The 16165-nt window shown below is 40.4% G+C and overlaps 2 protein-coding genes across 3 annotated transcripts in view; one reads left to right on the plus strand and one right to left on the minus strand.

Moving 5' to 3' along the window:
- COG2 (component of oligomeric golgi complex 2) overlaps window positions 1-10472 on the plus strand; it is a 32951-nt gene extending 22479 nt beyond the window's left edge. Inside the window, exons 17-18 of one of the 2 annotated variants that reach the window (XM_068185101.1) lie at window positions 2857-3037; window positions 4656-10472. In XM_068185101.1, the coding sequence (XP_068041202.1) occupies window positions 2857-3037; window positions 4656-4757 (283 nt within the window). In that variant the 3' untranslated portion in view covers window positions 4758-10472. Of the gene's footprint in view, window positions 1-2856; window positions 3038-4655 lie in introns of those variants that run through there. The other variant, XR_010997397.1, reaches the window with a different exon arrangement.
- AGT (angiotensinogen) lies at window positions 9549-15713 on the minus strand. Its single transcript, XM_068185103.1, has 4 exons — window positions 14856-15713; window positions 12299-12563; window positions 11712-11856; window positions 9549-11258 (listed from the first exon to the last, which is right to left on the minus strand). The coding sequence occupies exons 1-4, from the start codon at window positions 15652-15654 to the stop codon at window positions 11067-11069; spliced, it is 1401 nt and encodes a 466-aa protein (XP_068041204.1). The 5' UTR covers window positions 15655-15713; the 3' UTR covers window positions 9549-11066.
- Between the last annotated feature and the right edge of the window lie 452 nt (window positions 15714-16165).

The raw sequence follows: 16165 nt of genomic DNA on the forward strand, positions 1-16165 counted from the left end.
TCCAAAGACCTGGTTCCTGCTCAGATCTCTGCAAACCATGACATGGTGGATAGGGCATTTGAAAAATTGGTTGGTTCTGGGAGTGCAGCAGTGAACTAAAGAAGTGCATTTTGTTTCAGAATTGATGCAAGACCTTAACCTCAGTACTTTCAATGAAAGTTACTAACCTTGTTACTTTCAATGAACAGTGGTTGAATTTTCAAGAACTTGAGTTCTACTGTCCTTTGACTTCTTTAATGTATACAATGATTATCCAACTTTTAGTGGTTTAAAGCTTTGGGCCTTTTAAACTGCTGAAGAGCTAATTGTTCACAGTTTTAATAAGGCTGTCATAAAGTAATACTTTCTTTAGCAGATCTTCTGTTTCCTAGTTAGCATCTTGAGGGCTTTTGAACATGAGTAGTCATATGCATTAGATTGCTTAATTGATTTTTTTTCCATTTGTCTAGCTGTATTTTAAATTCTTACTGAGCAGGGATTTTGCATTTTGTGAGTTCTGCCAGTTAAAGCATGTAACGTGACACAGCAATACTTATTTTTGTTTGAAAGTTCTGCCAGAAAATTTCACAGGATACCACCTGCTTTTTGCATTGTGGACAATTTGCTCTTCGTGTTAGCTATATTTTTTTTTATGTCTGACTTTGCCTAAAAGAGTCACCTTAGCCTATTTGGATGTTTTTTTTATCCTTTTCCCATCTTTATAGTTTTGCTTTGTTGGTTTTCTTTGACCATTCTGACCATAGATGATAATATCAGAAGAATCCATGGAGGTTAAAGTATAATGTGTGCTTTCTGTCTGTCCTTACATAGTTTTTCCCAATAATTCTTTGCATATTATACGGTCTGTTGGCTGCTGCTGAACATAGATTGATTTTTTTTCCTGAGATTTAACCACATAGTAATACTGAGGTTTTAAACCATAGTCAGAACACGAGGTTTTTGTTGTTCTTTGCTTCCTTTTGCGTCCCTACTCTTCCTCTTCTGGTACCTTTCAGAATAGACTTAAGATTGTACGACAATTTTACACCTTCACCAACCATTCTTAAAATTTTTCTTAAGTATTTTGGACAATGCTAACCTTAGGTTGGTCTTGACTGCACTGGTCATTTTAATTTTGCCCAAAACTTTTTTTCAAGCTTGGTGTCTCTTCATCAGTTTTTAGTGCATAGAAAAAAGCTTATTGTTATTTTTTAAGTAACACTGCTGAAGAACTGCAAAAGATGCCTGGAATCTCAAGCCACTCAAGGTTATTGAGCTAAAATATCTTAGGGTGAATTCTTGTCTGTCACTCTACATCTCTGTGCCTGATTAGTCTTGCTTTTAAAACTTCAGTAAATCTGGTGACACCATGCAAAGTAGCTGTTATGTAGTTCCTTGGACCCAACCAGAGCTTTTTTGCCCCCCAAAAAGCAGTTCTTCACTTTCCAAAACTTAGGTTAAACATGGTGACAGTGGTTAAACACCAGTAAGACTGGCAGGTTCATTTCTTAATTCCTTAGAATTTTCTGTCCAATTCTGTTTTCATGGTTTCTTGCTACTATTTTCATCATTTTGTTTTAAAATATCTTATCCTCACTGACAAGCGACAAGTCAAAGAAACTGAATTTCTTACATGAAGGAATATTGTAGTTTCTTTATTGACAATACAGATGCAAATAATTAATTTCTTGCTGTCATAATACATTCTTGCATCCAAATAAAAAAAGAAACAGAAAAGAGCATAAACTAGTTAAAAATCACTGGGGGCTTAAATGGCAAAATGATTTGGGAGTAGAGCGGAAGTAGGAATTAATCACGAGTGGGACTAGGAAATACCAAGATATGAAAAGAGGATACGACTGACTTTTACTGGAATACTTTTGCTTTTCATAGAATGCTGTTGTGAAACAAATTTCCATGGCACTGGCAAGCACTTTTTCTTTAGCCATCCCTATCTAATTATCCTTTTAAAAAGCTTGTCTGCTTTCCGTTGCCTCCTTGTTTAAAAATAATCATCAGGAAGATTGTTTCAATTCTTAATTCTTAGAGTAATATTTTTCATGGAGAGGCTCTTTGAAAGTTACATATTTTAGCAAATTACAGAACATAGCTCAATCTGGTAATTTCTCTCGTGGATCTTTTAATTTGCCATTGTTGCTCTGTTTTCTCTTCTTATTGTTAACTCACTGTCCTGGGCATCTGTTAATTTGTATGATATATGCTCTTCCCACTTCAGCATGAGATTTCAGTCCATAAGGCTTTTTGAATTTTTGTTGTGTAGTTAATGTTTGATTCTATGCTTTCTTTAATGTGGATCCCACTCTCTGGGCAGTGGTATTTTATTTATCTCTGCCCTTTCTAAATTAGGGTTAGGGTTCTCCTGAGTTTTCCTGCCAGCTTCCTGAGATTCCTGTTTAAATCAGTTTCTTCATTTTAGAAATAGGCATTTCTGACTGGTGTGTACATGTGTGCTCTCTTATACACTTATACTTGCCTAAAAATACATGGGTTTTGGTCTGTCAGGCTGTTTATAAAATCAGTTTTACTCAATAGTCTATTGATTGTAAAGAGGGGCTGATTTTGATTCTTTAAAATTGAGCAGTTGCATTCCTTGATCACTGTTGAGTACAAACATCTTGAACAAGTCAAAAATGTTGTGATGAGAAGTCTTCAAGACTGAGTAGTAATCTTCAGATTAACCTCTGGAACTAATAATGGAAATAGTGATTAATTGATAATGCTAATAAGTAGCTTCTTTGCAAGGGAAGTCATTCCTTCTGGCATTGTTCAGCAGGGCCAGTGATGTACTTCTATGTATGAAGTAGGCTCTTCTGTAATGTGGAATTTTTTATTTCTCATTAACCTTCCTTAATTCAGGTATTATGAAACTGTATCTGATGTGCTCAGTTCTGTTAAGAAAATGGAAGAGAGTCTAAAAAGGTTGAAGCAAGCCAGAAGAGCTGCAACTTCAAACCCTGTTGGTACAAATGGGGGCATGAGTGATGATAACAAAATCCGACTGCAGCTGGCCTTAGACGTTGAGTATTTTGGAGAACAAGTAAGTTACGACAAATAGGTTTTTTATTATTAATAGTTTTGGAAGGGAGAGGAAAGGGGAAGGGGAATCTTGACTCTGATTTTGGTCTTGAAAGCTTTGTTGGTGTGGGTTTGGGGTTTGGGTTTTTGTTTTGTGTTTTCAAGTTTGTATAAAGGGGATGATTTCAGATGTTGGTGATTATAGATACCACTTCAGCAATGTATACTTCCCTGTCCTTTCTTGTACAAATGCAAAGCTTATATTTCTTACTACTTAAAATTCAAGTACTGCTCAGTGCTTGGAAGCATTAAGAAGAAACACTGTACAGATGAGAGGGCAGGGACCTGACTTAGGTCTGATAGAAACCTCTTTATGGCCTTTCTTTTGTTTGTCTTCTGTCGGGGTGTTTCCAACCTTGACTTTCTGCATCGTCAGGGTCTATTCCCAAGAGCTGTGAGGATGTCAGCCTTATTTGTTGTGCTAAATAATTGTAAGTGCTTTTCAGTGCCAAATATGAAATTTTAAATAGCAAAACATTGAAGAAAATATTCCAGGAAATACATGCAGTAGCTACATTAAATTGTATAAACATGCTGTTTTGTACTCCATTATTTCTAAAATCATATCTATTCCAACTAAGTCAAATTATATCTATTCCAACTATTATATTCTATTATTTCTATTCCAGCTAAGGGTCTATATCATTAGTTGCCAAGGAATTGTCTGATCTTGTTTATGAGTAGATGCTGTTGATGAATTATAAGAGGTAGATTAAGTCTGCTTGTGTGTGAGCAGATGCTTTTCTCAGATATGAGACTAATCACAATTGGGTGGAACTGTGGAAATCTTACTAACGAAAACTATCATTTGTCAGTTTTTGCCTGGGGTTGTGCTTTTGTTCTTCTTTTCCATGACTGCCATGTGAATTTAAGCTGAACTGGGACAGATTGTTCATAATCATTTGGGAGTTGTTTTGGTACATGTGACTATTGCAAAGAGGTCCAGCAGCAAACACCTTTTCAGAATCACTTCATTACGGTTTCAGTTAGATCCAGATTTTTCTGCTTCACTGCACTCTTAGTTTTTTCATGGCCATATTTTTCTTATTGTCAGAGCAAGAGATTTCCTGGCTAAGAAATTACTTTCAGCAACCTCTGTAATTGTAGAGTTGTTTTTGTTTCCCAGGAAGTTCAAGGCTAGAACCATAAGCTCTTGCAGCCTATTGAAATGCTTTCATCGTCATGCTGTTGGCTCTTCTTGGATGTATTCATGTTGATCTTTAAAGTATTGCCCAGAAACTTCATTTGGAGTTGGAAAAAAAGAATCCGTTTAAATCAATGCATTAAAACCAACTACAGCCAAGTTTCTGATTGCTTCACTGGGAAACTTCCAGCTGGCTTTAGTTACAAGTTGCCTAGAAGATGGTGAAATAATTCCCTGTAAGACACTTCTGTAACCAGAGGGACTTAACTGAGCAAAGTTGGATTTAAATTTTTATCGTTTGCAGTATATGCAGTTGTGGTTTTTGCCACATGTCAGTGCAGAACAAAGCATAGGCTTCACTAAATGTCTTAAGTAGAATAGTTAGTGGGTTTTTAATGTTTTAAAGAAAATTAATGGATTTTCTATATCTCTTTAGATACGAAAGATGGGACTGGAAACAAGCAGCATAAAAAGCTTTTCAGCCCTTGCAGAACTGGTTCTAACTGCCAAGGATCAGGCTACAGTGGAACCATCCTAGATATTTTTGAAAGCATGTGATTGAAGATAAACAATGTCCCTAAAAGAAAGAGAATTTAACTCTGCTTTGTTTTACCAAATAAATAGCAATGAAGTGCTTCCTAAAGTATCTGAAGCAGCAAATCAATGTATCTTCTGCCTCGATGAACTTGCTTCACCAAAAGACTGAGATTTTATCAGTTATCCATTATATGGAAAGCAATCAAAGTTCTAAACTTTCTACTGCAGAATAAAAGTAGAAGAAAATGTTTTTCTTATTTTTGTTGTACAACTTGAAATGTACAAGAACAAAGTTCTGTGTTGAAAATAATATGTAATAAACTGTCTTCCTAACTTTTGATGTCCCATATGTTTTTGAGTCAAATGTATTGATTGATGGCTGTGTTACAACCCACTCCAGAGGCAAAGTAACTGAGGTTCTTTTTAAGAGAACCCTTGATTAGAGCAAAAGGACACTGCATGACCAGAGTTTTTGCATCTATATACATATATATAGAGCTATATCTATCTATTTATGTGTGTGTGTGTATATATATCTCAGGTTTATTTTAGAGCCGTTTGCTTGCAGTGGAAGAAAGGTATGTAGCTGTTTTGGTTATTGTCTATAGAAATAGAACAATATGAAAGTATAAAGATATCATTTAAGAAAATACATAAGGAAAGAAAGAGAGAAAATATATGACTACATAGTAGAGATGAAAGACATCCCTATCCAAGGATCCAACAACAAGACTTGATTGTTGGTATTTTAGATGTTTGTTGGTCAAAGTGTTGGTCATAATCTTGATCCATCAGGGATCGGGGAAGCCCATGAAACAAAGAGGGTTCATACATGGGTTCAGTGGGTTCATACATGTTTTGGTTCAGGTGGGAATGCCCTGGTTCCTCCCCTGGGAGGGAGTTCTATGCTGTCAGATGATAACACTGTGAATCATGTGCAGTCCTCTGGTGGGAAGCCCGAGAAATGAGTCTGGGGGCACATTGGGGTTGTTGGTGGTCACAGACTCCATCTGTCCCATAACTGAGAGTGATTTTAAGCAGTGATACGAGTACGAACACTTGCTTTCTCTCCCACAGTTTGCCAGAGAATTTTTGCCTGGATGCATTAACCAGGATGTGCTAACCAGATCTCATCACTGATAGGTCTGGAATCAGCACCTTCCTGTCACAAATTCCTCCCTTCTGTTCTTATCTCGAGTTCCTGCTGTGGTGGCTTATCTTAGGGCAAGTTCTGTCTGTGGCCTTGACAGTGTTTGACACAGGCAGCTGTGTGCTTTAAATCTTTACAGGGTGTCAAAAACTTCCAGACGTTATTCCAGCTCTCCTGGGATACAGTACTCACAGGAACAGGGTTCCGCTATTTCTCATTACTGCTTTGCACTTACCGGCCCTCCTTCATCATGGGATGTGGTTGTCTCTTGTTTAGGTTTTGAATGTTTTCATTTTAAGTGATGTGCTTTTTTTACAGACCATGTTGGTGTGAAGGGCTGTGTGACAAAAGCTCATAAAGTTCTTTAAATTTTTAAAGTAATTTCTACTACAAGTATCTAACTTAAAGGTTATTACATCCAGACTACCTGTTTTCCTTCAAATTAAAGCTTAATTCACTGAGCCAGAATTTATTCAAGGCCGGTGTATTTCTGATTTGTATTACATTATCTATTAGAACTCACCTGCCTACATGTAGAATTTTTGTAACTTCAAACCTAGTTACATCAGTGCAACGTGCATCTTTATATAGCAGGAAATTTGAAAGTGTTACTATGATTTAAAATGGTAGAAGGAGTAACAAAGAGCTTTCTTGAACCTAGAGAGACCTGCCTATTGATGCTTCTCTTTCATATGTGAAGGACAGGCAACATAGTCTGGGCACAGTAGGAGTTGAATTTAAGGCTTTAAAGTCAAAAAATGCCCTGTTTTTCTGTTTTTGTTTGTGTTTTGTTTTTCTGATTTTTTTTTCTTTTTTTTTTTAACCTTGTGAAAAATTTAACACTGGAATTCTAGCTCCTGATTATTAATTAAAAATACCTATTTCTTCCTAAAGTATTTAGAGAGCTTGGGGCTTCATGCCCAGTTTATGCAAATTTTCCAAGTTCTTAGAGATAGGAGGTTTGTAGCACATGGCTATTGCGTGAAGTAAAGCTGTGGTGAGAAAACCTTTCACAGCTTGAGGGCTTTCATTCCTCACTGTTGGAAACTTATAATATTTTACTTGAGAAGATACAACCATGTGATCACGGTGTTTTTGAAGCAATTAGGAAGGGTGGCTGTTACGACTTTTCTAATACTAATTTTTTGAAGGGAGGCAGTGAGGAAAGCCCTGCTCCTTAAAATTACATACATGGTGGTGCTTGCATTCAATCTTGAGCAATGGAGAGCAGGATTTGGCTTTTCTGATTTGCTTAGCATCTCTCCGTTCATGGCACATACACAATCGAGGGAGCATCCAAGTTTATTGCTGAAAAAAGAAACAGCAAAGGGAACCAACTTGTCAGATGACAGATCTGTTTGTCTCCTCAGGCACGTGGAAATCCTCAGCCTTAGGCATGCACAGCTGAGTGGATGTAACTCTTAACTGCTTATGAACAAGAAGTTTGTGTACATATTATATTTTTTCCAGGCTTCTAATAGATGAACACAGAAAGCTTGGTCTCCCCACACCTCTTAATTTTCTTAAGAGTCAGCAGTAGAAACATCTTCCTAGTTCTAGCTACTGTTGTTTTCAGCAATGTTTTCTTGTTATAAAATGGATGTCTAAGTTGTATCCTGAGTCTGAGATTGTAGGATTGTAAATGCGCTCTGCAACTGCTCACTTCAGCAGGTGTGCATCTCTGTACAATTAAATTTCTACAACAGCTGTCACCAAAGCAGCAGATTCTGAGATCGGTGCACACTAGTGATTGAAAATACAGTTTTGTTTGTGTCCTCCAAAACTGGGGAAAAGGATGTAGTCTGTGTACCAAACCAAAAAGGCACAAAGAGATTACTTGGCTTGAGTTGCAAGTGATTTTCCACATCTTCCTGCAATTACAACACTTCCTACTTGTCTTGATCAACTTTCTGAGGATATAGGCTGAATTCTGTTCTTTTCCATTGAAGACCAGCTTTAATTTCAGGGCAGGAAATAACATTGTGCAGCAAATCAAAATTACTGAATGTCCTATGATTGCTTTAAATGTCTGTATCACTAGTTCTGTGTCAGTTCCCATGTTTTATTTTTGTTCACTTGAATAGGATTGAATTTTCTTTCAGTAGAATAAAACATCAGTTAAGAATTTGTGTGAATTAACTTTGTCTTTGGTTAACTGAATTTGCCATTCAAACACTGTGCATCATTCAGGAGAGGACCTACCATCTAGTGTTCCAATGGAGATGTCTTCTGCTCATAATTCTATTTCTTCTATTCCTTAGGCAATTTTTGAAGTGCACTTCATGACGGTAATGCAGTTTTGATTTTTGTGCCTTTTTCTTCCTCCATTCTAGGACCTTTAGAAAACTTGCTATGCCTTTCTAATCTTGGAAGGAATTTAGCTGGAATAGGTTTTTTGTACAATATTGAGGAGCGAAAGAGCAGTGGCATGTCTTCCTCTAAAATGGTAACTGGATTCTTAACTTGGTATGTTATGCCAGAAGTGGACCAGACTGTTCTAACCTCACTGTTTAAAGATAACTAGCAGTATGTGTATTTGGCTGAACCACTCGAGGAATATTTACTCTCTTTTTTCCATCAACAATTGTATTTTCAAGGTTAAACTGGAGGGATGAGGAAGCAAACTGCATAGATTTCTTAAAAGTTGTTTTGTTTTTTAAGCTGTCTGTAAATTGTCTGCTATGCTCAGGGATAAACTGGGCTGTTTGATGAAACCTAAAAAAGCTTATCCTTGCCTTTGTTCTCCTCCAAATCTCCCACCTTTTAGAGCCCGAGTTTAGGTGCTTCATTCACTAGATTATTAGGCTGTAGACTGCATTTAGGATCTGAGTATGTGAGTGGTGTCTAGGAAGCTTGGAATGTGTCTGATCATGGTGTGCCTGACAGAGGAATTTGCTAAAATTGGAGGAGAGTAAAAAATGCCATAAAAATTTTACACATAAAATTGTTTCAGAAACAAGTCTCAGGAGAGTATACATTGTTGAGGAAGCAGAGACTTAGTTGGGAATTGGGTGGGGTTGTTTTGTTAGTTGGTTGTTTTTTACGATTTGAATATGTAGGAGAATGGGTACCTGTACAGACAGCTTATCTCGCTGGTACTGTAGCATTTGCTCCACCACTTCTCTCTTTGCAGTCCTTATTCTGGTCAGTTTACTTTTAGTTCCCTGTCTCTGCTCTTTCCTTCTTCCTTTTCTTTTCCAGGGTGTCAGTGGAGAGGTGCTCTCCACCACAAAATTTATTTTCTGAAATGTGTGTTTGGTTGGTTTGTTTTGTTTTTCTGCCTGTAACCAATGAACAGGGATATGCAGTTCCAGAGCATGCAGCCCCCACCTGTGAATAAAGGCATTTTTCCCTAAACTTTGTCAGTGTACCCAGGGGCTCCCTCTTGTTATTTTCCACCTTCTTCATAAAAATGGAACATTTCATGGTCTGAAATTTTATTTGTAGGTGATGCTACCTCCTGACTTCAACAAGTAAATGGGATAGCATTTAAATTAGTATGAAGCTGCTCTTTCATGCTTAGAGCTATACCATTGGCTGTAGTGCTTGATAATATGCAACTTCCTGTCTTAAAAACTTAAATCTGATTTGGAGCAGATTTCAGAACCCAGAACTTATTTATGGACAAAAGCCCAACCAAACTGTGGCAAAGAAACTTGGAAGTGAGTTTATTTGCATCTTTCTACCTCTGAATGTTCATACTTAATTACTTCTGTATATAATACAAGTACAGTATTTAGATGTTAGAGCATCAGGAGTCCATGCAGTATAAATGGATAAATACATGGATGCTGTGTCCTAGTATTCTTGAGGGTTATTTTATTTATGATGTTACAGCATTTTCCATGAAGCTACAGGGATGTGTCACATATCCACATCACTGATACCAAGCTGCTGGCATTAGTGCATTTAGATTAGATATACATTGTGGCCACTGTGGATGGTAATGAGCTGCTGTGCACTGTAGGATACGTCTTGCATGATCTGCCAAAGAGGTTTGCAGTTATTTTTAAGTGCCATCAGTGCTAACAATAAATCTAGAGATGACAGGTGGAAATCCTTGTTCCAGGCTCTCCTCAGTACCAAGGTCTGTCTCCCAATTCCTCACTTACTAATTCAAGAGTCATCTAATAATCTGTTATTCCACTTTAATGTTTCAAATTTTTATGACTCTGTTAAGAGTTGGACTGGACTGCTGTAATCATTTTATTCACAAGTAGCAGCACCACATCCACTATTTATACTAATATACATTATTGCTATTAATGCTATTTTTAAAGAACATATGGTTTGGATATGTTAAAGTTTACAGAATTGGACTCTAACCAGTAATGTCCTCCTTTGCTATAAGGCTGTAAGAAATGCCTCACAGGTTATAAAGTAATCCAAGAAATGGAATTGTGTTGCAAGAGTAGACCTTGTGGGATTTTTTTCACCTAAAAAAATCAGAGATAATTCTGTCAGACTCTGAGAATTTATCCATCACAGTTCATTAATATTACCAAACCCTATTTTTAGTATTTCCACAGAGTTAAGAAGTGAACATATCCATCTGGGCTGCAGAAAGAAGAAATTTCCTCTAAGCATGGTTTTGCTTCCAAGGCAGAAAAATCTTGTCTCAGTGGGACAAGCAGAGCCTGCCTGTGCTGTTGGCAGCATTTTAAAGGAAAATGTTGCTGATGAAGCTAGAAATCTCTGTGGATAATTTAAAATATTTTAAATATATGTAATGTAAAAGGGAGTCTCTCTTGCAAAACTGACAATACAATTAAAAAAGCTTTTTAAAGAATGAAGAAGTTCTTTTCTATAGTAAATAAAAATACTATAATAAAAGCTGCTTATCTGTCTATTTTTTCAAGTTGATGCTTTGCATTGAAACACTGCCCTGCCCCACTGCATCCAAAAAGGGAGCTAGGAGCAAAGGAGAGACAAAGAATAAAATGGAAGCTGAAGGATGTGAACCACCTCACATGAAATAGATGAACGAGGATGAAATGTTACAAGGTGTTAGCTTTCAAAAAGCTGTATTTTGAACACTAACTGCTTCGTCTCAAAGCTAAGTAGAGCACTCAACAACATCACAAAAATATCTGATGAATAAGACAAAGGTGATGGGAAATGTGCATCATTCCACTCCTTTCTTATCCTCCGTGTTTGCATTTAATCCTCATGCAGAGGGTTTACTACTCTGCCAAGAAAAAGCATTGCCCTTGACTGCTTTTCAAAAACAGCAAAAAGGAATGGCTTATTCAGTGTTACATCCAGGTATGCCCCATCTTCCTTCTGTGCTTCAGGGTCTTCTGGTTGATCTGTTCCATCACTAGCCAGTTTGAAAAAGGCTTTATTTATTACCTGTAAGGGAAAACATATGAGTAACTCTGGAGTCATCAGAGCACAATCGTGATGGGACAAATGAGAGTCTGAGTAAATGATAAAACATTTGTACTCCAGAGATGTTTAAAAAAGATGTTGGAGTACTTGTCCATAATGTGCAAAAGCTGTGTAACTGCTTTTACATTGGGCTGGTCTGTAATCCTCTTACCCTTGTGTCATGGTTTAACCCCAGCCAGCAGCTAGGTACCACACAGCTGCTCACTCATTCCTCCCACGACTTGCCAGCAACTAAAACTGATGTTACCAGCATTATTCTCCTACTACATTAAAAGCATACACTGTATGTGATACTCAGTCCCCTACTAAGCATGTCCCCTACATGACTGCTTAGTTCTAGGTAAATTTATTCCATCTAGGAGGCTGAAACTGTGGAGGAAACATTTTCTTTAATGCCAGTGATATGTACTGTACCTTTCCAACTGTTAGACTGGCATTGCTTATCTTACTGAAATCTGCCCCCTTCCCCAGCAGTTCAGGCAGTTCCATATCCGCAAGAAGCTCCTGTAGATCAGAGCTGTCTTCTAGTGTTAATGCTGGCAGCACTAATTTAATTTCTCTGCAGAGAGAGGGAGAGAGAGAGAGAGGCAAGTGAGTGCTCGTTCACTGTGAAAGCATAGTGGTTGGGCAGTCCTGGGAAATGGGCATATGAGAACAACACCAACAAGTGCTTGGTGTGTGGGCACAAACACAGTGGGTGCCTGTTACTGTTTCCAAGTGTGAATTCACCCAGACTTCACCCAGGGTCTGCTGCTAAACCCCAAACCATCCCACTTAATGGGTGGGATGCTCATTTTCTTGAAATACCCCTAGATAAAAAGCTGATCCCACCAAAGTGGCACTCCTTTGAAGTGACCCCTCTGGCTGTGCAGGGATTTCTCTTTGTGCACAGCAGTAAAGCCTCCCTGGCAGGATCTGACCCCAGGTGAATGGGCAGCCCTGTGTGGCTCACCCCATCCCATCATCCCTTCTCTGGGAGGGTGCACATGCTCCTTCCCTACCTTGGGGACAGCCACTGGAGCCAGGCTGAGGACTGCCACGTCAGCTTGGACTCAACGCTCTCCAGGTCGCTGCCATTGATGGGCTGCAGCAGCACCAGCAGCGCCGTCTTGCTGATGGGGATTTCCACCACGGAAAAAGTCCCACTGGCATCAGTTTTGTACTTGAATGTCCCCATGACAGACAACATGGGGACCAAGACCTTTGTGTTTGAATCCACCCAGAATTCCTGAGGCTCTTTGAGCGGGAAGGCTTGCTTAACATTCACTGAAAAACAGATCAAGAAAGGAGAAATTGATTCTTCTGTTCCTTCCCTCGTCCCCTCTGCCCCTTAGCTGGTCTTTTTAAGAACACACTGTGCCTGAGAGAAGGACTGCATGTATAAAATCACATTTAGCTACTGTAATCATATGTCTCCCCCTTTTAATCTGCCTTCTGGTGACATCAAGCTCACAGCAGAGGCACCATGACCATCAGGACTGTGACTAACCTGCTGTGTTTCTGTTGGCTTTGTGGCCTTTCCTGGGGACAGGAAAGTGCTTGCTTGGTAGCCTGCTTCCTCCCAGGCTGCCACATGGTCCCCAGGGGCTCACAGGCTTGTGCAGAGGGTCTGCTTGGTTTCCTCTCTGTCCCTCGAGTGCACTGATGGCATGTTTGGAAGCACATCCATCAGGGCCAGCCCTTGCTGCAGGAGCACTCTCAGGCAGCCGGGTGGGCTCAGGAGAGGGAAGGCAGCACAAGGTCTCACCCTTCACCATCTTACAAACCAAAGCAATGGGGAAGGTTGTAAGTACAACACTGAAGTGTTGGCTGAGCCAAGGAGGTTAAAAAGGACATACTCAAACTTACTAGACCTTAAAATAAATTTCTTCCCCAGTTCACAACTATGAGAGGCCTTGCTCTCACCTTGCACTACTTCTGTGCAGCTTTGCATTTCACCGTGTTATCTTCTCACTGCCACTGCATGCAGGGGAGGACCTGCTGTAAATCAAGGCTGCTGCCCAGCTGGGCAGATAATCCTGTTCTGCACTAAAGAAACTACTGCCCTCAGTGAAACTTGCACCTGATGTTCTACACTTAATTCTAAATGGCAGGCCCTGCTTGGCAGCAAGTCTACAAATGTGAAGAAAACTGTGTAAGTGAACAATATTTGACACCACTGGAACATTTAGCCGTTGTTTTGTATGGATTTCTGCCACTTTATCAATGCTATGGCTGTTAATAGCATCTCAGAGCTTATATAACATGTTTCAGAGAAAAAAATGTACTTTTTCTTTTCTGCAGCTATGGGGACAGACATGGAGCGTGACAGCATCAGCTGTCATGGATGCCCCTTCACAACCAAATGGCAAACCAAATGCTGAGGTCATCTTCTGTGTTTATTAGAATATAATTGCTTGTGCAATTCATTTGTACTTGAGCCAATTTTGTCCCCCCACGTGTGGGGACTGCAACATTTCAAATGCACCTTCTGATATAGAAGGTAGTAGAGGTGACCCAGCGAGGCAGACCCTTGAACATGTGTTTCTATACCAAGTAAAAGTTTCCAATAGAGAAGAAGAGGAAAAAATGGTTCTGCTAAAGGAAAACTGCTTTTGTGACAATGCCCAAGTCTGTAACACAATTACTTTTGTAGTATCATATCTATACTAGATCTTACAATGAAGAGAAAGCTGATGCCCACAGCTCACTGAGAGAATGACAGCACCCATGAAAGCAAAGAAAACCTGACATCCAGTTTTGAAGTGGGAAGATGGAGGCACAGAAAGGTTTCCTGAGCACCACAACTCCACCCTTAGCAGTAGAGGCCCACTCATGAACTTAGGCCTCTGCAAGTGTTCTGAAATACATTCCCAAGTAGGCAAGCTGTCTGAAGTGTGCAGTCTTCGGTATTGCATTAAGTCACGAGGATCTAGGAAAGCAGCTACACTCAGAAGAGAAGGCTCAGTTGTAGTGTAGGGGGATTTCTGGGACAGCAGCATGGAATGACCCTAGGCAATGAAGGGATTGCCTTATTCTAGGTTTGTGTAGGTGTCCTGCTTCCATAACTGATGACGTCCAGTTGCTTCCTGAGCCAGATTTTGCCTCCAGACTTTTATGGTTAATAGCCACCAGAGGAGTCATGTCCACTGCATTTTTTAGCCTTTTTTGTATCTATGCCTCTGGCCTGCTACTCTCAGCTCCTTTGGCTTTCTTTAAAGCTACACCCTGATCAATCCTGCTGAAGGCCCCTCATGACTTTTAGCTCCTTTGCAGCCAGAAATGCTTCACAAGTCTTTCTAATGCACCTTTCCACTCCTTTCTTAATCCTTAGTTTACTGGACAAGGAAAATTTCTTGGAGGCTATCTCCCTCCTCCTCACTTCCCATTGCCCTTGTTGGCTCATGGCAGTGTGCAGGCAAATCCCTGGCACAGTAGTGGGGAGCAGAGGTCCAGCCTTTCATCTGAGCCCTTCCCTTTCCCCACTGAGCAGGTGTGACCTTGCTTCCTTCCCAGGAGCAGGGTTACTGCCCGTCCTTCCCCAAGCCCGTTCCCAAAAGGAGCAGTGCTGCCTCATACCTGCCAAGCGGACGTCCTCCGCAAACAGCAGCTGGGTGGATGGGCTGATGTCTGCCAGTAAGCCCTTGCTCTGGCCCTCGCTCTGGCCCTCACTTTTGGCCTCCACAAAGGCATTTATTTGTTTTGCTGCCTCGCCTGGATTTGCAAAGTCAACAGCTCGGGCGTAGAATGCATCCGCGCTGGGGAGCAAGTGCTCCATGAACAGCTGGAAGAGGGGTATGCCCGGGGCAGAGAACAAGCTCAGTGTCTTGGAAAAGAGCAGCTCCTCATCCCCGCTCTTCACGAGCCTTTCGATCGTCCTCAGGCTGGAAAGGAAATTGCTTCCGACTGCCATGGAAGTGCAGTCAGGGTTTCCAGAGGGGGGAACAAATCCCAGCAAACCCTGCAAATCAAGTGCTGTCTGGTTTGAGGCCCCCAGGTAGAATGACACCAAGGAGCTGTAGAGGCTGGTTGGGGACAGGAGCACGTTTTGGCCCTTCTGTGCTTTCTGCAGCACGCTGTAAAACCGCATGCCCAGGACATACACCAAGTCACTCAGGTAGCTCCGTTCCTCCTTCCCCCAGGTGCTGATGCTTGGGACTTCCAACTTGTTGTCATTCACGCCACCTTCATATTCAGGTGCGGTTTGGGACTCAATGGAGACAGGGACAATAGTCTTTCCCTCCTGAACCAATTTTTCCAGCTTGTCACAGTCACTCTCTTTGAAACAATACAAATTGAAAGGGTGGACGTAGACCCGGTCACAAGTCACCACGGTAAGGCAAGCCAACAAGTAGAGAAGATCTGCTACCAGATTCATGTTGGAAAATTGCCTCCACCGTGTCTGCTGAAAGAAAAAATTAAAAGGAAAAGAGACTGGTCAGACTGTTTCACGTACAGTTTCTCTTAATCACAGGGTGAGGTGCTAGTGCTGTGTTGGAGTTACAAAGGTGGGAATTTCAGTATTTATTTTGGTCTGACTCTGCCCCTAAAAAGCCCAGGATAAGACAGACACCAGTTTCAAGGGTAGCAGGTGGGAAATGGTAAGCACAGATGTGACTCCATTACCCACCGCAGTACCCTAAGGATTTTTCATGGGAATGGTTGTGGATGCTGGTTATGCCTGCAAACTAGATCATGCTACTTCTGCGAAACATTTGTTTTGCAACAAATGCAACAACATTTGTTCCTGGGACCTGGTCAAAGCCATCCATCTCTGCAAATTGCTGCACTGAACCTTGCTGACCCATAGACAGGCTAAGCAATGTACCTGCTGTTATGCAGGAAGTAGGTTTGAAAACCAGTTCTCTTAAGGTCCAAACACAGAACGG

The sequence above is a fragment of the Anomalospiza imberbis genome, chromosome 3, assembly GCF_031753505.1.
Source record: "Anomalospiza imberbis isolate Cuckoo-Finch-1a 21T00152 chromosome 3, ASM3175350v1, whole genome shotgun sequence".
NCBI lineage: Eukaryota > Metazoa > Chordata > Aves > Passeriformes > Viduidae > Anomalospiza > Anomalospiza imberbis.

Excerpts from the sequence above, each read along its gene's own strand:
- AGT (XM_068185103.1), bottom strand. The coding sequence starts at position 15,654 with ATGAATCTGGTAGCAGATCTTCTCTACTTGTTGGCTTGCCTTACCGTG. Across the intron at positions 11,857-12,298 it reads CTCCAGTGGCTGTCCCCAAG|AGAAATTAAATTAGTGCTGC; the intron begins GTAGGGAAGGAG and ends CTCTCTCTGCAG. Across the intron at positions 11,259-11,711 it reads CCAGTCTAACAGTTGGAAAG|GTAATAAATAAAGCCTTTTT; the intron begins GTACAGTACATA and ends TTTCCCTTACAG.